General features: G+C 41.7%; 4 protein-coding genes and 1 non-coding gene across 6 annotated transcripts; 2 read left to right on the forward strand and 3 right to left on the reverse strand.

The window, feature by feature from the left end:
* Positions 1-2,160: 2,160 nt before the first annotated feature.
* LOC115683159 (uncharacterized) lies at positions 2,161-11,677 on the reverse strand. 2 transcript variants are annotated; one of them, XM_030607598.2, is made up of 18 exons: positions 11,241-11,677; positions 10,744-10,802; positions 10,528-10,659; positions 10,281-10,421; positions 9,237-9,293; positions 8,816-8,910; positions 8,408-8,540; positions 7,587-7,763; positions 6,333-6,523; positions 6,126-6,192; positions 5,586-5,719; positions 5,345-5,411; positions 4,899-4,961; positions 4,593-4,825; positions 4,379-4,508; positions 3,617-3,709; positions 2,948-3,133; positions 2,161-2,770 (listed from the first exon to the last, which is right to left on the reverse strand). In XM_030607598.2, the coding sequence occupies exons 1-18, from the start codon at positions 11,575-11,577 to the stop codon at positions 2,480-2,482; spliced, it is 2,586 nt and encodes an 861-aa protein (XP_030463458.1). In that variant the 5' UTR covers positions 11,578-11,677; the 3' UTR covers positions 2,161-2,479. The 2 variants fall into 2 exon arrangements, with proteins under 2 accessions (XP_030463458.1, XP_056160230.1); XM_056304255.1 differs by having other exon boundaries at positions 10,528-10,663; positions 11,241-11,331.
* A 521-nt stretch (positions 11,678-12,198) lies between these two features.
* On the reverse strand, positions 12,199-12,272 carry TRNAT-AGU (transfer RNA threonine (anticodon AGU)). The gene has a single exon. It is a non-coding gene; the product is annotated as a tRNA-Thr (tRNA).
* Positions 12,273-12,457: 185 nt separating this feature from the next.
* Positions 12,458-17,297, reverse strand: LOC115683163 (ERAD-associated E3 ubiquitin-protein ligase HRD1B-like). The gene is made up of 8 exons (XM_030607604.2): positions 17,164-17,297; positions 16,225-16,770; positions 15,499-15,675; positions 14,717-14,866; positions 14,418-14,626; positions 14,007-14,163; positions 13,061-13,313; positions 12,458-12,930 (listed from the first exon to the last, which is right to left on the reverse strand). Exons 2-8 carry the CDS (start codon positions 16,755-16,757, stop codon positions 12,787-12,789), a joined length of 1,623 nt encoding a protein of 540 aa, XP_030463464.1. The 5' UTR covers positions 16,758-16,770; positions 17,164-17,297; the 3' UTR covers positions 12,458-12,786.
* Positions 17,298-18,017: 720 nt separating this feature from the next.
* Positions 18,018-21,020, forward strand: LOC115683183 (probable NADH dehydrogenase [ubiquinone] 1 alpha subcomplex subunit 12). The gene is made up of 5 exons (XM_030607628.2): positions 18,018-18,149; positions 19,003-19,029; positions 19,559-19,650; positions 20,491-20,600; positions 20,682-21,020. The coding sequence occupies exons 1-5, from the start codon at positions 18,061-18,063 to the stop codon at positions 20,844-20,846; spliced, it is 483 nt and encodes a 160-aa protein (XP_030463488.1). The 5' UTR covers positions 18,018-18,060; the 3' UTR covers positions 20,847-21,020.
* Positions 21,021-21,613: 593 nt separating this feature from the next.
* Positions 21,614-22,620, forward strand: LOC115683184 (uncharacterized). The gene is made up of 4 exons (XM_056304295.1): positions 21,614-21,826; positions 21,906-21,972; positions 22,184-22,277; positions 22,382-22,620. The coding sequence occupies exons 1-4, from the start codon at positions 21,665-21,667 to the stop codon at positions 22,446-22,448; spliced, it is 390 nt and encodes a 129-aa protein (XP_056160270.1). The 5' UTR covers positions 21,614-21,664; the 3' UTR covers positions 22,449-22,620.
* The last annotated feature ends 464 nt before the right edge of the window (positions 22,621-23,084 follow it).

A 23,084-nucleotide genomic window follows, 5' to 3' on the forward strand; every position in this document is an offset into this window, starting at 1 on the left:
GACCCCGGCGACGGCCGCCTGGGGTCGCGTGATTGCCCAGGTGCCGTCGCCTGGGTCGCGCAACCCCGGGCGGCAATGGCCTGGGTCGAGCGACCCCAGACGATGGCCGCCTGGGGTCGCTCTTCGCCGGCGAAGGGTTGTTGCCATAGCTCTTCGCCGGAGCCGGCGAAGGGTCCATTTAAAAATAATAAAAAAAAAACCTCTCAAAGCCCATTTGTAAAAAGAAATAACCAAATACAATTGCATTTCCCCAAGTGGCTTTCAAATAATTTTTTACCAAACGTCATTTACATTTTTTCAAGTAATTTTCACCTAAAGGTATTTGCATTCCTCAAATGAATATTATAAAAGCTGAACCAAACGGCCCTTTGATTGATACTCGCCGATGGAGAGGGACCCGTTAAATTCAATTTGAACGTGTGCTTTTTGTTGCTAAAATGGGAGACGAATTAATAATAATAGGGGCGACCCCAGGGTCATCTTCGTCTATTCGCCGAGAAAAGTTTGATTCCCGTTTCGCCACGCCAGTCTACCTGGTACGCCCCCAGTCCCCACTAGGTATGTATGGTCTTTTACTTTCCTTAAATTCTTTATTTCTTTTTTTTTTTTGAAAAACTTAGAGAGAGAGAGAGAGAGAGAGAGAGAGAGGGGGAGGGGGACGCATTTTATCATTCGTGATTTCTTATTTTTATTAAAAAAAAAAAGAAAAATGCGAAAAGAAGGGAAGATGTGAAGCAACTGGTCACTGTCTCCTGAAGTGCGCGGTAGCTGTCTCGATGTGAGCCGATAAGCGCACCCGCTTATCACCCTTCAGTTCTCCGCCTTTTCTGACATAATATCTCTTTATTTATTTTTATTTTTTTTATTTTATATTTTGCATCGTGTGGAGGGCCTTTTCCCGGGCAGCCTCTGACTTGACCCGTTCTTCCACCGTAATTTCTTAAAATTGAAAAGATATTCAAACAGATTCTAACAACAATTGAACAAAGTCGATATCTTTATGTCATGCAAGAATTTCAAGCGTTGAAGAAAAATTGCGACCATTATAATTTTTCCTACAAATCCTATTACATCAAAAAATAGTTAAGGTTTGTTTTTTCTTGACCAGGCACGAGAGTAGCATCGAAACGCTACTCTAACCTTCATCTACTTCCACTTCCGGATTTTTTTTAAATTTTTTTTTATGCGATTGTCCAAAAACAAAAATGTTTTTTTTTTTCGTACGTGGCTCTAATTGACACGACAAAATCTGACTAAATTGATGAGGGAGGATTTTTCCAAAGGAGATGTAAATGAGAAGTGGAATTGGGAGAAACGAGGGAAGATGAAATCAGTAAGCAAACCCAGAGCCAGCCATGTCAACGAAACAAAGTGTAGTTTGGAGGCTTTTTCAATTATAAGCATATGGAGTCTGACCAAAAATAAATAAATTAATATTTTTGAGCATATGGAGGAGATGCCGCATAAAGTTTTAACAGGGAATGGTTCACACCATATTTAGCCAAAACTCAAACTGTGTACGGAAGGATTCTTTCCTGGCGGGCAGGGAAAATTAAGGAAAAAAAAGAAAAGCTCAATGAAAAAGACATATTTGTAATTTGTAATTCGGTGTCAAAGACAAGGGCCAAGATGTTATAATCGCTTCAAATCCCCTCTGTCATCTTTCCTACCTCAAATTCGGGAAGGAACCCGACTTTGGTGGGCCCCAGAGAGAAAAAAAGCCCACATCTTCAATCACTCCTCTTCCCCCCCCAACTTTTCTCCCCAATTTTGCAAGAAAAAAAAATCCTTTTTTTAGCCCTTTTGTTTGCAAATGGAGTGAAAAAAAACACACGAGGTTACCGACACGACAAAGAGAGGGGGGGAAGGAAACATGAGGGAGGTGGGGGTGATGACTTTTTGTTCAGTGCAGAAAACACGTGCCCGGTTTGAGTTTTAACACTTTCTTTCTTTGGCAGGTGGAGAGAAAATTGATTTTACCTAAACAAAATTAGTAAGTTACACCACGCGGGACGAGGAAATAATATAAAATAATAATAAGGCCTACGTTGACTCATTCAACAGCTAATTCCAAACAAACAAGGCATCATCATAATATTAGAATCAGCTATGATTGTTGAAATTCGAAACCGTTAAAATATTGGATTGGAAAGCTGCTAATTTGTTAAAAAATTGGATATCCAATCTGTTTGTGTGTATTACTGATCTGTGATTATCAGATTATGTACACTTTGAATGGCTACGTTTGTAAGGACAGATGAATCTCCCAAAGTCATGCCTGCCTCAGTGACACGATCCTAGCTTGATGGCGCGGACCGTGATGATTGGCATGTTTCAACTGAACTAGAAGCCCTATACAAATCGATTACGACTAGAAGTGCACTAGCCTTATTGACTTCACCCCTATTCATTCTATTCCCTGCTCTATATACACTTGCTGCTACCAGGCAATTCCGAATTTTACCTCGTAATGGCTCGTTTAGAGTTTGACTTCAACCACATCTCCGTCTCTGAGCTCGGTACCGGGCAAGACGAGTTGGCCATTCACCAACACTCTCCCTTCGAGCCCTACTCTCCTTGCTGCATCTGCAGCTGTACTCCCACTCCTTAACCTCATGATCTCACCTTGTGGCCCGCATACGACCACCACCTCATCAAGTGCGACCGAATTGGGACTTTCACATGATTTTCCACCAAGCTTGCTCGAGCAAGCAATCGCCTCAGAGCGTAGCTCCTCTTCCCACTGAAGCATTGTCCTCAGTAGGTGCACCTAGAAATTGTCCCACATTGATTAGGCCTTAATCTTGAAATGCTTGCACACTCATGACCTTCGAAGACCGCACATATGTCCGAGTGAAATCGAATGCCACGACGGAAAATGATTACAGAAACCTTAAAGTAGAAGCCGTAATGTATGATCATAGGTGGGGATACTGGGTACACAAACCTTGTTATTAATACCGCCCTCAATGGAATTCGAGCTAATGGAGGCTAAGCTCGGCCTAGATGTAGTAGAGTCGATCTGTTTTCCTTCGAGAACAGCGGACATGACAGTCCAATATTCAGATTCTTCTTGCTCCGTCAACTCAATAATTTGGATAAAAGTTGGAAGAAGCCGCTGGAATTGGTCTTCCTGCATAGCACAAGAACCATTTTCACATGTCGCCACAGGTCAATATATATTTAATCCAACATTCGCCAAAAATTAAATGCTTCGACTGATGACATGATGCAGATCTCTGATGTCGACTGAAACAAAAGCCTGGTAGAACATACACATGAATTCGGGGATTTGAGTCCTACCCAACCGAAAGTGTTTGCAATGATCACGCGGTACCGTTGACTGGAAATGGAAAAAGGAAATGATACAGACTTGACATGCTCAAGACACGAGGCCATTTTGTATTTGCATGATTTCAGCCAGGAAAGTGGTATTATTATTAACTAAAACGAGTCCAGAGGATGAATAATTGATATTAAAATCCTTAAGAGAAATTGAGAGAGGAAGCAGAAAAAGAACAACACCTAGTCACAAGGTTGGTGTGAAGATTGGCGATTCGATACCAAAGCCATCCATAAACTCCTAAAAAATTAAGGCAGTGTGGCAGTAACATACCTTGTGGTACATTCCATCTCGGCAAAGTGTGTACTTTTCAAGGCAGGTGCACCAATCCCCATGTCCTGGCTGACACCACCACTCATCAGAAACCTAGAAGGCAAAATTTGCAGCACTAAATTCAGACACTTTGCTAGTGACATTGAAATGAAAATTGATCAGAACTCCCTAACAAGGGGCTACCTCCTTATGAAGGCTTTTGAGGTTGGCAATTCGAACAGAAGACTATCAATTGCTTAAGCACGTAAATACTGATTCTGAAACTGGTACTTGCTTTTCTTGAGATCAAGATTCAAAATAGAAAGGTTCAGACTAATCCCGATCAACATAAACTTGTTCTTTATAACCGTGTAAATGAACAGGCAACACAAGTTTTATTAAGATATACACACCATCAACTGATTCTTATCCCTCATGATTGCAAGCGTATAAATTGTCAAACTGTCAATGCATTTTAATGCCGATACACGAGCACTAAAAAACCCAGCAAAGAAGATATGGTCTTCTATTCACACAATCCAATATGCTAGAGAAAGCACCGGAATAACTATTTGTTTGTAAAAGTTTTTACTGATCCTGAAGTCATTGACAAACTTTGAAATTGCTAAAGGCCAAAACTCAGGCACTATGTGTATAAAGTCCCAAGTGTAACTATATCTTAGAAATGTATACTGTTTGTGTAGCTATTCGCAAACTCCAAGAATTGCCAAAGAATGTAAAAAATTCCTGGAGTCAGTAACTGAGAAGTCCAGGCAACTGAACCTTCTTGTATAAATTCGCATACGCTTCCCATCGCTTTGTCTGGAATGAAGATCTTCTGTCAGCAACTGCTTCAGAAGCGGCCAGTCCAAAGCTCACAGCAACAAGTAATTCTTTTCCACCCTTATCCACACTGTGCTTGCAAAAGTAAGAAGAATAAGAGTATATGTGGAATATGCAGATTTGCATTGTATATACTAAGCTGAACAAGGTATACCTAATTATAACAGCAGCAAGCAAGTGACTTCCCTCAACCCTAAGAACTGGATGCCCAGCTTTCAGTGAACCATACTTCTGAAAAAGATCACCTTCCACTGACTCTGAATCCTCCAAATCTTTGGAGAGAGAGGACTCTGACTCACCCATGTTGCTTGCTGATGGTAACCAGTTGCCAGTTTCCTTATAAAGCCAATGTGCAGCAAGTCCATGTTCAGCATATTCATGCATCCTCTGAAAACATTGAGGGTAGTCATGTAGGATAACAGAAACATCAAAGAAAGGAAGCACGTTTAGCATAATTTACCTGTGTTCTTATTTGAACTTCCAAAGGTGAACTATCAGGACCTAGTACAGCAGTATGCAAGGACTGCCATTGAAAGAGTTGCATCATGTAAGACAGAGAAAACAATATACAGACTCCCAGGACAACAGAACCGTGTAAAAGCAGTTAACAGAATGTTCACTGTTGAGACACAGAGATATGCTAGAGAGATAAAGCTCTGATCCAGAACACAAAAAAAAAGAGCCAATGAGGAAGAAGTTAGATTTGCAGTCAAGCCCCAGAAGTTGGCCTCCTCATTGGTGGATAGGTCTACTCTGTTCCTCGGAAGGCACTACAAGAATATGCTCATCTAGAGAAAGAACATAATTTCCAGAACTCAGCAATAACTCTACTTCCAATTCCAAATAGTCAATAAGAGCAGGGTAAAGTAACAATCATCGCATGTTCAAGTCAGGTAGAAGTCTAACCTGATAACCACTAGCCTTTGGATTAACAATGTAGTCATCAAATTCACCATCAATGGGGGTCCAGAGTCTGCAATGGGCACCAAAAAAATGTGAGCCTCTGTCAGCAGCAATGCAGTTTTCCAATAGTGTATACTTATCTAACATGATAAACATCTTAATCATATAAAAGACAGAACCGTTAACTTACTTGTCTTGCTTAGTGTGAAAGAGAAAAGGAGGATGAAAGATTCAATAAATTGACCTGTGCACAATATCAAGAAGACTGTAACAACATTGAACTGCAGGTCCATGCAGACTTCCATTCTTGTCTCCGACAACTACCCGCAATGCACGGGCATCATACACTTTATTAATGCTCACGTCCTTCCTTTTCATCTAGAGAAACAGAAGAGAAAATACATGCATGAGTGTATACTAAAAGAACTGAACAGCACGATAGATAAAACATGTGACTGTTATTTTACATCTCCAACACTTAAAACTTATTTCCTGTACCAGCGAGTATCCCAAAGGCACACCTTAAAGCAGCTTTCTCTTTAAAAAAACTAAAATTATCTGAGTTTTCGATCTCTTGCAGTACAATTTATCTCACAAAAACTTTTTGAGTCAGTTAATGGTGAAGTAATCCCAATAAAAATGCAAACATTCGTTGCGATCCTCAAACTTTGTCTTGTGTGAGTGCTTCTGTATTATTGCCACAAGACCATGATTAAACTTCATTAAGAAAACGAAAAAGTGAGCCCTTTCCACAAAGTGCCATCCACTACAATCTACATTATACCTTGCTGTAAATACTGTACAAACTTTTTAGTCGGCCAGATAACGTTACTTCCATTCCAGGAACATACCTGCAAGTATTGACAAGAAAAGGGGGAAAAAGCAAGAGCAAAAGATCCTTCAAATATGGTCCAGATAGTAAAATATAGCCTCCAATTCCACATAGGAAAGATGGACAATACAAGAAACAATGAGAAGTAAGTAGACATACGAAGTTGAGATAAACAACTCGCGCTCAAGAGCTTCCTCACATACAAGCATAGAAGCCAAAGCAACTCCAGCATCTTTCACAACCTTAGGCTTTGTGACCTTCTCTGAATCTTTTCCAATATCACCGGTAAACTTGCTTCTCTTCCTCCGGTCTAATAAGATATCAAAGGGCACTACAGCTTCCAGAAGATCCTACAAAGAAACAATGGATAGATGAAGCATATTAAGGGAAACACTCTTTCTTTCTGACCTTTCCTACTTCCATTCTTCCAAACTTTCAGCAAAGATAATGACTCCATCAAACTACTCAGTATGATTAACTCTCATTGTTCCTCATGGATAAAAATATAAAGAAAACTCCATGTTCACAAATATGATCATACTATCTAGTGGAGAATTTAGAAGAGCACAAAAGAGTCCATTCCGTAGAATCACTTATTTTTAAAACAGTGAGGGTAAATGTATGGACAGGCCCACTTCTGCTGTCTTTCAGTTAAATTCATCACTGAAGCAAGTCTTTGAGACATATGAAACTTTTCTGAACTTCCTATGGTATAATCGTAAGTTAAACAAGAGCTTCAATCTTCTATCGCAAGTAGTACTAGCACTCTTACACACTGTCAAGCTAAATAACAAGCAATCCACTTCCTCATTTAACAGCTTAAGTTCGCAAATTCATACTAGTTTAGTTGCTCCCACTTCAACACTCTCCCTCATGTGACTAGCTTAACCTAAACTAAGAGAGAAGATCAATTCTATTTGGAGGCTGATGAGGGATTTTGAAACCCTCTTGCCTGGATACTTTGCTGAATCACGAGGAACCCACCATTAACCGACGTCACAGAGCATCATTTTATTGATTTTACTTTAAGAAAGCACATATAGCTTAGAAGATTTCCACCATGCCCATACTAGAATAGTTTCCTACAAATATGTCCCCTTAATGTCATGAAAATGCAATTAAAAACTTATCTCCTTTAATAGGCAATATTAGCTCCGAATGAATAAATTGAAGCAACTTACAGAGAATACATCTTGTTCTAGAGAAATATCAGCGGTATCAGTTTGAAATGGCCGAACCATCATTGACATGTACCACGTATGCAGATGGGAATTTGTTCGACAACTATCGGCAGGTAATTGCAAACACATGTTCAATATAGCATAGAAGACAAGTATCTACACCAGGATTTTCACAGGAGCAACTTTCAGTCAAAAAAGAAAACAATGAAAAGAAGCAATGAGTTTCTTCTACCTTCATGCTTTTCATGTTCTCCTTCATATTGACTGAATCTTCATCATCGGAAGATGAAATGTCCTCATCACAGTGTGGGAAGCTAGTTTTTGCCAAGATTCTTCTTGGATTTCCTGCTTTATTGCTTGGGCTCCACATGGAAGCAAGATCAGCACGCATCTTCCGGAATACTTGTGGCTGCAGGATGTGTACGCAACTGACATATTATGGTAGATTTGAAGGAAAATAACAGGAAACAAGATCGCACCGGCAATATCAAATAGTATCCAGTAGAATGGTTGATGCCGACTCGTTTTATCTTAAATGAACAAATATGGAACTCATCACTAGAATCATTGTGATACCACAATAGAAAGTTGACCAAGTGTCGAGTGTTTCAGCAGCTTATACATTCACAGAAGGGACGAAAACATGGATTGCACATCCTTAAACAAAGAACAAATCTCCCCACCACAACTAATCATGCAACAACTTCCTTCGAGTCTTTAATTTCTCTATGAAATGATCCCATTAATGTGTAAACGTTCTATATTCAGACAACAGCGCCACCTCTGGTGCCTACATAACTTATGTCCAACTTACTTATGTTATCCTGCATTGACTATAGCAAAATAGATGTCCTTCTTTAATCTACGAGTCTAACCTTCATTTTTAGTGGTTATTTATTTAATTCGTCCTAAGATAATATGGGTATTATATCCCTAGAAATAGCCAGTAGGAAAAGGAAAAGTCACCTTCAACTCCACAATCTCATTTGTTGGTCTACTACATATATACAGATCGTAAGTTTTCTTAAAGAACCGAAGCAATTATGAGCAGACCTGGAGAACTGCGAAGCACAGATCTTCCAGCTCAGCTTTCATTGCCCACAGACCCAATCTCGAAGCAAGTGAGCACCAAATTACCAGGGTCTCCTGTGCAACAGCTCGAGCCTTTGGCGATGGAAGAGCATAACTGCAAGGGAAGAATATCATCTAACAGCACAGCCAAGCAGTATGCACCAACATAATAATCATAATTTCGGAAAAAATCTTTTATCATCAGATTTTGAGAGTGCATTCAGTTCTGTGACTTCCTCAGATCTCCACAGAAGGCAGAAATAAAAGTCAAAAGCTATATCTCAAAGGAAAAGGTGATGACGTCTGAACAGATTGTTAACAATACGAGAGCTCAGGAGAAAAGGAAGACGCCTGGCAATTACAAGTTGAAAATGGAGTGCGAGTCAATACATGGTTCTCATGTTGTGAAGACGATCCGCAAGCTTGACGAGCACGACTCGTGGATCATCAACCATCCCTAGGAGCATAATTCGTAGATTATCTGCCTGGAAGAGCAATAGGGACTTCAGAAGGAGCAGAAACCACTACTAAGCATCTTTAATCTATAGTTTCAAAAGAGAAGAAACCTTACAACTCAATTAAATGTGCAGAAGATGCAGAAAAAGGTAATGCAGCCGCTTTAAAGAACAAATCACGCACAACCATGTAAAGTTGCTTGCCATTGATATATGTAAACACTTAGGAAAATAAAGTTGAAAAGCCTGGTAGGAATCCGCATATCATCTTCGACTACTCTTTATAATCCGTCATAAAATGGCGACTCCTAAGCATAATTGGATAACTTTCTAGACCAGATAGCTAAGTTCCATACCTCTTCCTCACCAAAGCTATCCTGATTTACATTTAGTCGGCGGTGTCTCCTTAGAAGCTGCAAGAAAAGCATGATGAAGCAAGCAAAAGGTGAAGAAGGAGAAAATTAATTTTATAGCGTAGAAAAATAAAGGGTGCAGATGCAGACACCTCAAGGCGATCGCCAAAGTTACCGGCACTATGATTGAATATATAGAAGAACATTTTAGTACTTCTTAAACGAGATAATATGTTATGAAGGACCTTGACAAGTAAAGTAAAGCAATTGAGGTAAATCAGACAACTATTCAAGATTCATTTGTGGTGATCACCAAACTTCATAGATCTGCAAATGTCTGGCTTACGTTATCCAAAGTCCATCTTACATTCAGTTTAACTAGATTATTCCATGCATCAGAAGTACATAAACTAATCAATCTGGTTGCGTAGCTGCATCAAGAAATAGTTAAGCTGGACATCTATTTTCAAGTTGACACGTCCTCTTTCATTAGTTGGGATCTACGATGATTTGAAAGAAGGGTAAACAAAGCCAAGAACAATCTAGAGAGGGTGTAAGACTTCATAAACTTGGACAGGTTTGCTCAAGGACCATGAAATAGTAATAATACCGATTCACATATGTATCGGTGAAAAAGTCTACATTAAAGACTTACAGCATGGGAGATTGTACAGTATCCTAAAGGGAAAAGAAACGGCACATAAAACAAAAAGGAGTGAGCCAAAAGAACATACTTGTTCAAGAAGGGGAGTCCAGTTCAACTTTTAGCAATTCTCCTCTATAGTCCATTATTCAATATAAATTCTACTGTATATTCATGCCTAAACTTCCACCTCTGGAGAATAAGAGAAACGACTGGATTATTCTAAAGTTAAAAACAGAAATGCGTTTTGAGAATTTCGTCGAGAAAGTAAGTTTCAAGTTCCCCCTAAGGCAAAACCAAGAACAGAATCTTCATGATACACTAAAACCTAAATCATCAAAAACAAGGCCGCCTTTTCCACCGATTATGAAAAAGATGCGTCAACAATCACCGCAGTTTAGCACCTGATTTATATAACTTAATCGGGAAACACCGGCAACCAACTTAGAGACATCGTCCCCAAACTCTTGCTCAACACTATGCAGACTCTCACTGGCATCATCAACCACATCATGGAGAATCCCAGCCACGACGGTGTCAACAGCCTGCAGAAAGCACGAAAAGCAGATTGAAGAACCAGTGGGAGACAAACTATCGTGGTACAACAAGTATTCCAAATGCCCACTGACATGTGACAGGAGGTTCACATACTCGTTTGCCGTTCGAAGGAACCAGCATAGCTAAGATCCTCCCTGTGTGGATACAATGAGTCAAATACGGATCCCCGGTTTTCCTAAGGACTCCATGATGAGCTCTTTTGGCAAATGCAATAGCCTTTCGCACCTGTCTTGACAGCGGAGTAGTTTTAGCATGTGCAGATGTGAATGCAAGTCACTATTGGTGCGTGGTGATGCAATTAATGGAAACCTTCGCATCGTTGAATACGGGACAGCCTGTTACGTCAACTCCTTCCAGCACAAGGGAACCTGCGCCGAGTCGAAAGGGCTCCCTTTATTACGGTGTCAAGAAGAAACACCATAAGACAATTCCACCATGCTGCTGCGTAAATTGTGTCGAATAAACATATCCTCTACAATGACTGGACACAAGGAGGTGTACTGAAGTGAAAATTGATGCAGTATGAATGCTGGAGCGGATTTCGAACTTGTCCAAAGGTTTTAAGATAGTTCGAGAGACAAATTCCATCAGATTATTGCTTTAAACAACTAATCCTAACTGATTATGTAAGTTTTAAGGAAGCCGAGTGTTGATTCGAGGAAGCACTAGCAGAATTGAGGCGTCAGAAAAAGGAGTTCAGGAGCATTTCTAAGTTGGCGATCGAGAGCAGTAGCGAACTCAAAAGCGTGCTGCCAACAGAAATCGTCAAAGAGAAGCGCCGTCGTAGTAGTCGGGAGGTCATTTACCGGGTTGATCCTCGAGCTTGGGCCAGAGGAAATCGACCTTAGTGGAGAGGCAGGCGCCGGAGGCAATAGCGACGGCGGTGACGGCGACGTGCGTGATGGCGGAGGTGACGGCGCCGTGGACGGAGCCGGAGCCCTTGGCGGCGGCGGCGATGGCGTTGCCGGAGGCGAGGACGGAGCTGAGGGAGGAGGAGACGGAGAGGTTGGGGGAGAGCTGGTCCAGGATGGAGCGGAAGCGGTGGGGGGGAGGGAGGCGGGGGTGGTTGGAGCGCAAGGGGTGGAACTTGGGGATGAACATGGCGGCGGCGGAGGAGGAGGAGGAGGAGTGGCATGAGCTCATGTTATGCCTCCACCGGAGGCGAGGATGGTTGGTGCTCCGATTCGATCATGGAGAGAGGGAGAGAGAGAGAGAGGTTGGAACAGGTGTGTGGTGGGTAACGGAAGGAAGAGAGAGAATCTCCTCTGGTTTTAACCTTGTTTGGGGAGTGTGAGAGAGAGCAGTTGGAGCCACAGGAAGAGCCTGACGGTTACATGAATTTCCTGGGAAAATTACAAATGGTCCCCCCAAACATTTTAGCATGACGCGCAATGTCTCTTTTTGAAATTTTAAATTATTCTACGTGATTTCTGGATTTTTACAAGATATTCAATTCAGTCCTCAGTTATATGAAAATATTTATTATTACCCCTGAGCTTCAACTAATTAAAGGTTTATATTGGACATTTTCGTACAGTTTAGAAACCAAGCTAAATATGAATCACACTGAACAAATTAAAAATTTAGAGATAATATTACGTATTAGGCTAAAATTTATAAACCATATTAAATAAATTAAAAATTTAGGGGTTATATTGCATATTGAGCAAAAATTTAGAGACTATTTGGTATCATCATACCGAATTTCATTTTTTCATTCAGATTATTTTGCGAATAAAATTAAAAAATATAGAGAGAGAGGGTTGCTCTCGTTGAGAGTCGAACTCAAGACCTCCCGCTTACTAAACGGGTGCTCTAACCAACTGAGCTACGAGAGCTTGATTGGTGATCCGTAGACTGCATTTCAATATTACAAAAATAAACTTAACAGTGTTTACCGAAATTCATCATTGCTACTGATGATTATGCTTGCGCGTTTCGAGTCTTTTGTATCCGCATTCGGTATTCCATTCGATTCATCGCTCGATGCTGAAAGAGTGATAGGTACTACTTCAGAGAGGGATGGGAGGAATTGCAATTACCATTTCCACTCAAAATTCAATGATTTGCAAATGCGTGTAATTCTTTTGAGCTGTACGCTTCACAAGATTGATAATTCAACGAGGGACGATTTGAGGAAGCTTTGACTGGCATGAAATCTCAGCTCTGCCACATCCATTAAACCAGTTTCCGGCCAATTCAAAAGGACAATCCTCTCTCTCTCTCTCTCTCTCTCTCTCTCTCTCTCTCAAAGAAAAGGGAGGAAGAAGAAAATGGGAAAGAAACTCTCTACTGGTGTACATTTACAGTTATCAGCAGGCTATATAGTTTATCAACCAACTGTCTTGGCTCTCAGCATGACGAGCCTGTGTCCGAAACAGGGATCGAGGAGCTCACAGCAGCCTTCCCTTTGCTATCTCCCGATGAGGTGGGACCTGAAGACATGTTCTCTTCGATGTGCGTCTCCCGCAGCAATTGAAGTTGCTTTTGCAGCGCCTGCACAATATAATTCAAACGCATATAACAGAAGAACGGTGCAAAGCTTGATGAGATTATTCCTCCTCCATTAAAGGGACGGGGGGAGTCATTAATCACTTTTATTATCCATGTACCATAGAGACCATACCTCAATCTGCTGTTGCAGAAACTTTTTCTGAGCATCCAAATGGGCCTGTGATAAGTTATCATGACCTCCCTGAATCCGGTCACCAGTGGCTGCAGGAGCTGGAACTGGGACATAAACAATGCTAGGGAATTGTGAAACGGACGTACTTCCAGGATCACCATGGACTGTAAATTGCTGTGGACCACTGCAGTCTGCGCTAGACTGACTAGGCAATGGCACATTTTGCTGAGGAAGGTAGGCATACCCCGACGACCTGCAAATCGGAGAAAAGAAATGTGACCAGAGCTCTTGCCAGATCCAACTACACTGCAATTTTAATCAAGTCACTTTATCCTACTCTGAATGTAACTATCAGAAAAGCAGTACCATATTCCACCTAATTCTAACAGATTGACCTGTAATTGCCAAATCTCAATAAAGAACATTATGTTATATAGACATTTCACATGGTCAATATACATAAACCAACTACTTAGCAATTTTCATGTTTACTATCAGATCATCAATCCAATGGGCCATAAGCGATACATATTTGAAACCTCGATTTCTATCCTTAGAGATAACAGCATGATCAAAAAGGTGCTAGACCAAATGCAATTGTGTCAAAATAAATACATAGATCAGATGAGGAGCCATATTCTTATTTAACACATACATATATGAAAGGCCGAGGACACAATTACACTAAACAAGTAATTGGGAAAATTGATAAATTCTAACCAAGGGGGTCCTTGCATTTTATTATACTGGACAAGAATCTGTATCATCTGCATGCGGATTTAAGGCAGAGTGGAATATGCCATATTAGAAGATGTATATAACTTGGACGTTAGCATGTTTAAAAGCGACAGAAGGCCAGCCAAAGCACACATACATAGATAACAACCCACCCTGAAATTAAAAGGCAAAATGCAACAGTGAACTCATTAGCTTAATTCAAGCTTACCATGCCAATGTGTTTGTTGAAGGGTAAACAAGAGACTTCTCATATATTGATGCAGCAGCTGCAGCAGCTTGGACTCTGGCTTGATGCCCACTTAAATTATTACCAGCCAAACCAACAGCACTTGAGCCCTGAGATGCGGTGCTTGTGGTAGCAGCCCCTGCTCAACCAACGACAGACTATATAAGTATTACCATTAGCCTAATTAGTTCAGGAAGGAAAAGACCATTGCAGCAAACTCATATAGTCTGCAAAATCCACATGCCCAGGAGAAAAGAGCATTTCAATCTCTTTAAAGTTTTTAAGCTAACCGGAGAATAGGGGCATCAGTCCTGCTTGCCGACACCACCATAAATCCAGAGCTCATGCATGAAAGCACATTGAAATAAGATTAGAAACAATATTATATATCACCTTGTTGCCGAGAATCTGATGGTTGTCCGTGTTGTCCTCCTGCAGCAGCTGTCCCACTTTCTGGTGGTGCAACTAGGGCCCTACAAGTAGGACATGTATGCTGTCGCTCGAGCCATGAACGGAGGCAATGTACATGGAAAAGGTGTCCGCAATTTAATTTCTTCGCTGTAGTCATCTCTTCTCGACATATAATGCATGTTGCGTCACTTCTGCATCCATCAGAAGAATTTGAGGAATATACCTAAGATAATACAAGATTAAAACTAACAACGATTGGCCAACCTAGATACGATACTCACACATCAAGCTCTTCAGGTGTAGCATCTGGAAATCGATCGTTCATATTTGAAGTAATCTTGCGGTAACGAATGTAATCAGCAACGCGAATTTTGAATTTTCTGAATGTCTCGTAAAGCTCCCGAATCAAGTGCAGAGGTACACCATAATTCCTAAACAATCAAGTCTATTTGAGTAAATAAGCAAGTTTAGAAAATGAAGACTAGCAAAAAGAAGGTAGATATACCGGATAGGATTAGAAATCTGCCAAGAAAAAGATAATATAAGACACTTCAATAGCACAAACACTTTCGACCAAAAAAAAAAAAATAGCACAAACACTTTGAAGAGCAAAATAGCATTTCCCAAACATAATAAAAAAAGACAAAAAGAAAAACAAGCAGAACATAAATCTTCCTCGCTGGAGCTTCACAAGTATGATATCTTCTCAAGCTAGATGCTTAGAAACAGTAGGTTTATTAGCGTAATTGAAACTACATTGTGAAGGACTAAATATCACGGTGCCCAACATCAATGTCAAACACATTACTTAAAACAGCTCTCTTCAGAAAGTAAAACCTCCGAATTACTAATTCGTAATTTTTTATCAAGAGTGCCTGCAAGATCATCCATTAGACATTTTCCTAGGCTGTAACCAGGTAATGCATGAGGGGAAAAGTATAGTAAACAGAAATTAGGCACAAAAGCAATGCCAGCAACTTCAACAACCCTTAGCATGTATATGTTCCAACCATATAAGAATGCAAACTCTTCGCCGTGGGTCTGAAAGTAAAAGATTACTTACATGAAAATCACAAGAAAGAAGCACAGATACATCGACAAGTGTAGCAGGTCGTGTATCAGTTCCAAGTAAAAGGTGTAAACAGCTTTCTTTTCCCACTGGCCCTCCATAAGCATGTCGCTAACGTAGAAAACATACTTAACAAAAGTCGACACAGTTGTTGTGGCCAGTATCATGTACCTACAGAACAAAATAACGCACCAACTAACAATGAGTCCTGAACAGTTTTGCTAAATTACCTTGTATAAACACATGATGGGCAAAGAGAAACAACAGCTGCATATGCACGTATAGAGCCAACAGTACCCTCCAACCAGTTAAGAATTATCCTGACTTAGGGTTGGTGAGCGAACTAAAAGATAAGATTGTCCACAATACAAAGAATCTAAGAATAACAGGCTGCACATACTGTTAGCATTTTCAAATCCACTAGCTAGTGCTTTATCAAGAATATATTACAATTACAAATCACTCTTTGGCAACGCCCTGACACTGCACCAGAGAAAAACTGATAAGATATGATTGTCCAACAAGTCAAAACATAAAATCTTGCCACTGAGTTATCCAACTTCATAACTACTAAAATCGAGAAGAGAGATGAATTCCACGAAACAACACGCAGCAAATCGGAATCGATCTGAAAGCCTCCAATGCAATTGTGAAAAAGCCCTGTCAAGGCCAACAGTGATATCGGGATGTAAAGACATGAGCAGAAGCGGAACTACTTACTCGAATGCAAAGAAAAGGGAGACGGAAGCCTGCCGCGTCTGTATGAGGAACTTCATAGAGCTGTAGAAAGAGAGACTATCCACGAGAAGCAGGAACCCCATAAAAGAAACTATCCTGACGTGAGACAGCATGGTAACAGAAGGGGTTGTCTCAATGTACTCGACCCTCTTCTGAGCCAACCAGTGCAAAGCCTTGATCAACAACAAGGCAGTAACCATGGCCAAGAAGGTAACCGAGAAATCCTGCCTGAAAATAGTGATGGCAAAGAGGATTTCCATGACCTCCCTCCACGATTGCTCGTTAAGCCTCTCTACCTCGGCTTCCCGGAGGGAACCAAGGAACACCCGCTTCGTCAATTGCCACAAGATGCACATAAAGACCAGACCCATGTTGAGAAGCAACACCAAACTGATCTTGGAAGTGGACAGATAAACCATGGCCGGGTAGAACTGGCCTCGACTGCTAAATGCATGGTAAACCACCGCCAACGTCGCGAATATACTAAGCCCAGCGTACGTTTGCAACCTCATCATATTTGCTATCGCCCTGCAAAAAATTGGACCATCGGGCTCAAAACCATAACCAAAATACTAACACGGATCCAAAAAACCAACTCCGGATTTAGCTATCCGATCGAATGCAACCGACAGGAACGAAATCTCGGACTTGCGCTTTCACGGCGATCGGACTCCGGATTTCGGAGAGAGCAGACGCTCGATTTAGCTTTGAATTTACCATCCCGGAATACGTGTGTCTCCAAATCGATCCGAGGAGCCAAAAAAGGAAGGGGCTACGCGAGAAACGAATCTAATTCCTTCGCTAATTTTCCTTGCGATGAAGGAGGGCAAGGGGGGGAAAAACCTACGCAGGTCGGCAGCACAACCATAGGGAGTGGGAATCGGAAATTAACAGCGCCGGCGAGCCGGCCGACGTGCTTACCGGCGTCGAGATTAGAGCAGATACGAGGTTCCAGCGGACGGCGAGCTCGGTCGCTGCCTCTCTCTCTCTCTCTCTCGGACCAGCAGAATCCCAGGGGGAGAAGGATGGAAATAAAACACTATAAATATTTTCGTCAAAATCTTCGAGAGGTGGAGTTTGGGGAGAAGGAGGAGTCGGAATGGAATTCGCGTCATTGCTAGGTTCTTGGCCCAATGATCAGCGGCCACGTGTGATAAACGTTGCGCTCGGCTCCTCCCTACTACCATCTACTGAAGTAAAGTAGGAATCTCCTGAAGTAAAACCTTAATATTATTTCATCAATAAGGACCGTGTCGACGTATGTGCATAAAAATTGAGAGAAAAAAAGAGAGCAATTTAGGCTAATTTTTTTTTTTAAAAAAAATAAATTTTAAAGTGTGATTTAGCAATTATTTATTGTATGCAATCATGATAGTTCATCTTAACCTCCCTCCAGGGCCAGGTGAGGAGATTGCCCTGGAGTTCGTTGCTACCGGAGCCTTTCTGTAACATGGACGAGCTGCAATGGGTTCCTTATTTTTAACGTGTCGTCGGCAGCTACACATTCTAGTCTCTCCTATTGAGATAAATATCTCTGTCCTGCCCGATCCCCAACAATACCCCTCTTTGCTATTTACAACCCCGACGTCGGGAGGTAACCTTTTATTAAGGACATTATTATGTCGGATTATAAATATGGCACAAAAAGATGGAAGCCCACGAGCCCAGTCCACTCAAAGCACAACCTCGATTCGAGCCCATCTTCGGAGATTACGATTGGGTACATGCGTCGTATTGTGCAACCGCCTTCCCCTTCGCCTGCGATTATCGATCGTAAGCGTGACAGACAGAGAAGAGGCAGGAGGAAGGAGGAAGGAGATGGCGTCGATCCTGAGAGGAGCCCTGAAGGGCATCAAAGAGCGAGGCCTCGGCAACTTCCTTCGCGACCTCAAGGATGAAGGCTACCTGTGAGTTCCCCAACTCTCGATTTTCTCGTGGCCGTTCCCTCGATTTCGCGTGTTAGATCTCGTTCTTCTGCGGCCTGTGGTCCCTGTTGCCATTTGATTGCTGCGCCCTAGCTCTGGTTAGCTCCTAATGCAACCTGCCGATGAGGAGGGACATGATCCGCGTTCACTTTCGTTCTGCTCCCTTTGACGCGGTTCCCGAATCGATAGCTTTATCAATGTCGCGATTGGAGTGTGCAAGCGCGTGTTCCAGGAGCTGCGCAGGCTATCTTGTCTGGATAGCTACTGATGAGACCGTGCCGATTGGTCGAAATTTTTTTGGTCAACGACGAGAATGTACCATCGTTAATTACTGGGCGGCGGTGTAGTGCAGTCTGAGAGTCCCCCTATGTTCTTGTTCTGGCAATGGAAGTATCCCTGTCCTTTATTCCCGCTACACATTAGTACTTTGTCTGAATTTGGAATGCCATTGGTCTTGATTTCGCCTGTCGGTTCGTGTTAGCTTCGTTACATTGGAACTCTATTGTTACATGCCAAGGCTATGAGAAAATACGGAAAAATCCACCACAAATGTCATATGATAGTCAATTTTTCCGTGTTTATCTCTGTTGCATATAGCTTTGTGGTGTAGCTCTTTCTTTCTTGTCTGCTGATATGTGATGTGCGATGCGAGCTGCGTGGATACATTGAATTCGAGTTTGTTATTCGAGAAACCTTCTGAATGCTTCATTTCATGTCTCATGGCTTGGATGTAATATCAACTTGTATCTAATAGTTTTATCGTACTTTATCTGTATGAGATTCGTCCTCTTAAATATACTAAGTTCTTTTTCATGTCATGTGGATTACTTTGCAGGAAGTGCCTCGCAGATGGGAACCTTCTGTAAGTCAACTTTCTAGATTTCTCTCTTTAGGGTTTTCTCACTTGTTATGAAATTGGGCGTGCCTTTTTGTGTTTCTAAAGACTCGAAATAATTCATTTTTATTGGATTGATGAAGAGTGCATCCTTCATTCTTTTTTTTTCTTTATGCAGTTAAAGAAGCTTCTCACGGTGCCTTTATAATTCATGTGAATTTTATGTCATTGCCTGTTTTTCAAGAGAATTAAGACACTTGGGTGCATAGTCTCGCTTTTCCAAGACAATTTCCAAAGTTAGATTGCAATGCTTCTCAAAAAGGATGTAGAGATGCACTGTCACACTCTTGGATATAACTTGAAGGTTGATTGCCTTCTATCATAGAGTGTGATAAAGGCATCAACATTCTTGCACATATTGTGTGCATGCATAAGGGAGAGCATCATTTAAAGACATGCCATCGGCCTTTTCTTGCTGTCATTGAACTATTTTTTTTTTCCTTTGAAAGCCGTTGCTGGATCTTAAATGGCCGAACTCTTCTTTATGCTTCTCCAGGCAAACCAAAATCCACAATATAGGAGCCACGCTTGTGGGCGTTGACAAATTCGGGAACAAGTACTATGAGAGGCTTGGAGAGACTCAGCATGGTTGGTTTTTCTTCTCCTTTTTATTTATTTATTGCATTGGATTGGTGTTTGCAGCATCTACATCGAATTTTGGGTATCCATTTTTTGATTCACCTAATTTTAGAATAATTATAGACTGTTAGATGCCTTTTTTTCCCTGTGATAAGTGAACTTCATTTGATGGGAGTGAACATTTACTGATTATTAAAGGAGGAAATATCCTTGTATACTAGAAACAGAAAGCACACAAGACTGGATCGAGCGAGAAAGAAGCTTTCTTGTTGTACAATCTATGTCAGATGGAGATCTAAGACCACGCTTCTGCTATTCCACAAGAATTCTAACTAGAGTCTCCACATGATGCATGATCGAAAACTCCGCAGAAGTCCTTCTGAAAATATACCTCAACAAGCATTCTTGTGTGCACGTATGCTGTAAGAAGTGAAAGACTAATTTAGCAGGAACTAGTCTCCTCCATCCTTCCTGGGTTACTGTAAAGCCTTGCATGGTGGATTTGAAAACTTGCTGGGTTGTATGCTATTTGCAGACTCGTGAATTTGGGCACCCCTCATGATATATGCTTTTAAATGGTATGGAGTACATTCTCTTTGTTTCTGTGTCACTCTATGCTGTTGTGGTTTCACCTGTACTCCTAGATATGGTGACTTGGAAATATAGCATCATGTCCCTTGTTTTTGTCATTAGCGTGTCCTTTTGGACGATAGCAGTAGCACAGCTGTTGTATTCCTCCTAGTTGGTATAGCTGCTACTCTCGGTGTTGAAATGGGTATTTCGTTGCGGTGTTCTGTTGGCATGCCATCACATTATGAACTGGCTTTGACTAGTATAGTTATTCTGTAGGAAGACATAGGTGGGTTGAGTATGCAGAGAAGGGTCGCTACAATGCTTCCCAGGTGCCAGCCGAATGGCACGGATGGCTCCACCATGTAACCGATCACACAGGAGATGAGGCAAGTCTACTCTACAAAAATTATCATAGGCGAGTTGATAAGTTGAGGTGTTTCGCTGACAGAGAGTTTCTGTCCTTGCAGCTTTTAATGCTAAAACCAAAGAGGTATGGGGTGGAACACAAGGAGAATCTCTCGGGAGAGGGAGAAGCGTATATCTATCATTCCAAGGGACATGCGCTGAATCCAGGGCAGAGAGACTGGACCAGATACGGGTCCTGGGAACCTGCCAAGACGGACTCCCAGTAGATATGATGACAATCATCTGGACGTTCAGCTCCTGCATCGGCGAATAAAAGTTGTTGAATTTCTTCAAACAGTGATACTAGTTGCATGTTCGACTGTCAGAATGACGTTTTTGAGCGTTTGTTCCTTGTATTCTGAGATTAAGGAGATGAATTGAGAAGGTTGTTGCATTTCGAATTCGGAGGCCCATTCGAGGTGGCAAACCTAAGCCCGAATGAAATTGTGAGAATGACGAGAGCCGTGTAAAAGATGAGGGTGACAGAATGTGCGATATCGTGGTTCAACAAATGGTGCATCACTCGTACCAAACGGACAAAGGCCAAGGCAAAAAGATTGGAATGTTAGTTTAGAGCGGTGGGATCAGCAGGGGAATAATTCTTTCATGCAGAAATAGCTTTCCAATTCCAACCATTCGTTTACTATGGAAGTTAAATGTCAACCTCATCGTTCTTATCCATGATTCTTCGACTTCGTGGCTCGGACGTGAAGTGAGATGGAAAATTCTTTTGGGAATTTGTTTTGGAAAATGGCATAAGAGTCAATATGAGATTAAATAGTCAAATGATAACTTAAAAGAATAGAGAAAAACCTCAGTCGCTCAGATTTGAGATTATTATATCTATCTATCTTGGGAAAGACAACGAAAAATCTCGTCACGGAGGCTTTAGTGAATGTGAACTTCTCGATTGGGAAGTTCATTGGGTTTCGAGACCCGACTATTTTAAGCCCATTAAAAGCAAAGCCCACGAAGGTAAAGGTTCGTATTTTTTGTTCTTTGCCTTCTTTCTAGGGTTTTTGGAATAGGAGGTTGCAGAGCAGAGATGGCCAAGTTCAACGAGGTGCAGAAGCGGAGGAGGGCGCAGGCTGCGGAGAGGAAGAGGGCGGTGCACGGGGACGCGCTGACCGGGAAGCTCAAGAATAAGCAGCAACCTCTCTCCGTCTCCGGCAAGCGCAAGCGCAAGATCTTCAAGCAATGGCGCAGGGTCTGTGCCTTTATATATTCCACTCTTTGTGCGTGTGATCGAGAGCATTGGATTGAAATTTTCGGTGTTGGTGGTGCAGGAACAAAAGGAGGCGCTGCAGAAGGGGCTCGTCACCATGCAAGACGTGGAGATGGCCGTGGCCGAAGGTACTCTCACCCGGTCAAACCCATCCTGCATCCTTAGTGTACCCTTTTATGAACGCATCATACGTTGAACATATCAATGAATCTTAATGAAGTACGCACGACAACACTGCTTTGGACCAGGATCCAACCTCTAGTAGGAGTAGGAGTATCTTCATTTCACTGTCCTCTCTTTTTTTTTATTTTAATTCCGTTTTTTGTTGTTCGTCTGTAGGCGAAACGGGCACTTCGGAGGAGACCAACAAGACTTCAACAAGGTTTCATATGAAGAAGAGCTTGAAGCTTAAGCAAGTAAAGGGCAGAGGCAAGTGTTGTCTTGTTGTTGTTGTTGTTCTTCTTCTTCAGTATTTGGTCAGTGAGAGTCTCTGCTCAGGGCCCGCATTTGGGTGTGTTTGTTATGTGAAACAGGTAGGGGAAAGAAGAAGCAGAGTAAGGCTAAACCAGCAACTGAAGCTCAGCTTGATTCCATGGTGGAGTAGCCCCCGCCAGGACGATTCAGAAAGAAAACAACAAGGAGAGAACAAACAGAAATGTAGAGTAGATGGGATGCAGATGGAAGTGCACATCTTTATTTTTTATTCAGCCTTGTGCATTAACAAGCAAGCCTTGCTCTATCTAGTTCGTATGAATACATGCCGTTCTCTTTTTTTTTTTGGGGTTTACCATTCACCCTTACACGCCTTTGCAATGCGGCATTTTGTTAGGAGTATTGCCTCTGGTTTCGCTTTGATTTCGTCCCCAGTTTGAGTCGAATGGTAGTGTGGTTCCAGACAATCATTTCGTTCAATTGGACAGTAAAGGGGAAGCATAAGCATGTTCACCAACAGATGGGGATCGATGGTCGGACAGATATGTTCCTATGAATATCGAGCTCATTCGGCATCACTACAGAGCCCTTTCAACACATGAAAGTCGGCACTAGCTAAAAAAAGGTCTCATGTATAAGAATCGGGACAGGGAAAAGGGCTCCAATTTATCAGACTAGTAGGCTTGTGGAACGAGTTTCGAAGACCTCCAATTTACATTCCGGAATTATTTCACCCGTATCCCGAAACTCAAGCCCCATCTTCTAGACGCAGAGGACACGGTTGAATTTGCAATTTTATCATATCCTA

Source organism: Syzygium oleosum, unplaced genomic scaffold (assembly GCF_021117445.2).
Source record: "Syzygium oleosum isolate NSW1041296 unplaced genomic scaffold, Sole_v2.1 Sole_v2.31, whole genome shotgun sequence".
Classification (NCBI taxonomy): Eukaryota; Viridiplantae; Streptophyta; class Magnoliopsida; order Myrtales; family Myrtaceae; genus Syzygium; species Syzygium oleosum.

Coding starts and splice junctions, on each gene's coding strand:
- LOC115683163 (XM_030607604.2), bottom strand. CDS start 16,757: ATGATGAGGTTGCAAACGTACGCTGGGCTTAGTATATTCGCGACGTTG. Junction 14,867..15,498: donor TTCTTTCTTGTGATTTTCAT/GTAAGTAATCTT, acceptor TTGATTGTTTAG/GAATTATGGTGTACCTCTGC. Junction 12,931..13,060: donor TTCTGCAACAGCAGATTGAG/GTATGGTCTCTA, acceptor TATATTGTGCAG/GCGCTGCAAAAGCAACTTCA.
- LOC115683183 (XM_030607628.2), top strand. CDS start 18,061: ATGGCGTCGATCCTGAGAGGAGCCCTGAAGGGCATCAAAGAGCGAGGC. Junction 18,150..19,002: donor CTCAAGGATGAAGGCTACCT/GTGAGTTCCCCA, acceptor ATTACTTTGCAG/GAAGTGCCTCGCAGATGGGA. Junction 19,651..20,490: donor GCTTGGAGAGACTCAGCATG/GTTGGTTTTTCT, acceptor GTTATTCTGTAG/GAAGACATAGGTGGGTTGAG.
- LOC115683184 (XM_056304295.1), top strand. CDS start 21,665: ATGGCCAAGTTCAACGAGGTGCAGAAGCGGAGGAGGGCGCAGGCTGCG. Junction 21,827..21,905: donor TCTTCAAGCAATGGCGCAGG/GTCTGTGCCTTT, acceptor TTGGTGGTGCAG/GAACAAAAGGAGGCGCTGCA. Junction 21,973..22,183: donor GGAGATGGCCGTGGCCGAAG/GTACTCTCACCC, acceptor GTTCGTCTGTAG/GCGAAACGGGCACTTCGGAG.
- LOC115683159 (XM_030607598.2), bottom strand. CDS start 11,577: ATGAGCTCATGCCACTCCTCCTCCTCCTCCTCCGCCGCCGCCATGTTC. Junction 5,412..5,585: donor CTTCTTGATATTGTGCACAG/GTCAATTTATTG, acceptor TGCCCATTGCAG/ACTCTGGACCCCCATTGATG. Junction 2,771..2,947: donor AGGGCGGTATTAATAACAAG/GTTTGTGTACCC, acceptor GACAATTTCTAG/GTGCACCTACTGAGGACAAT.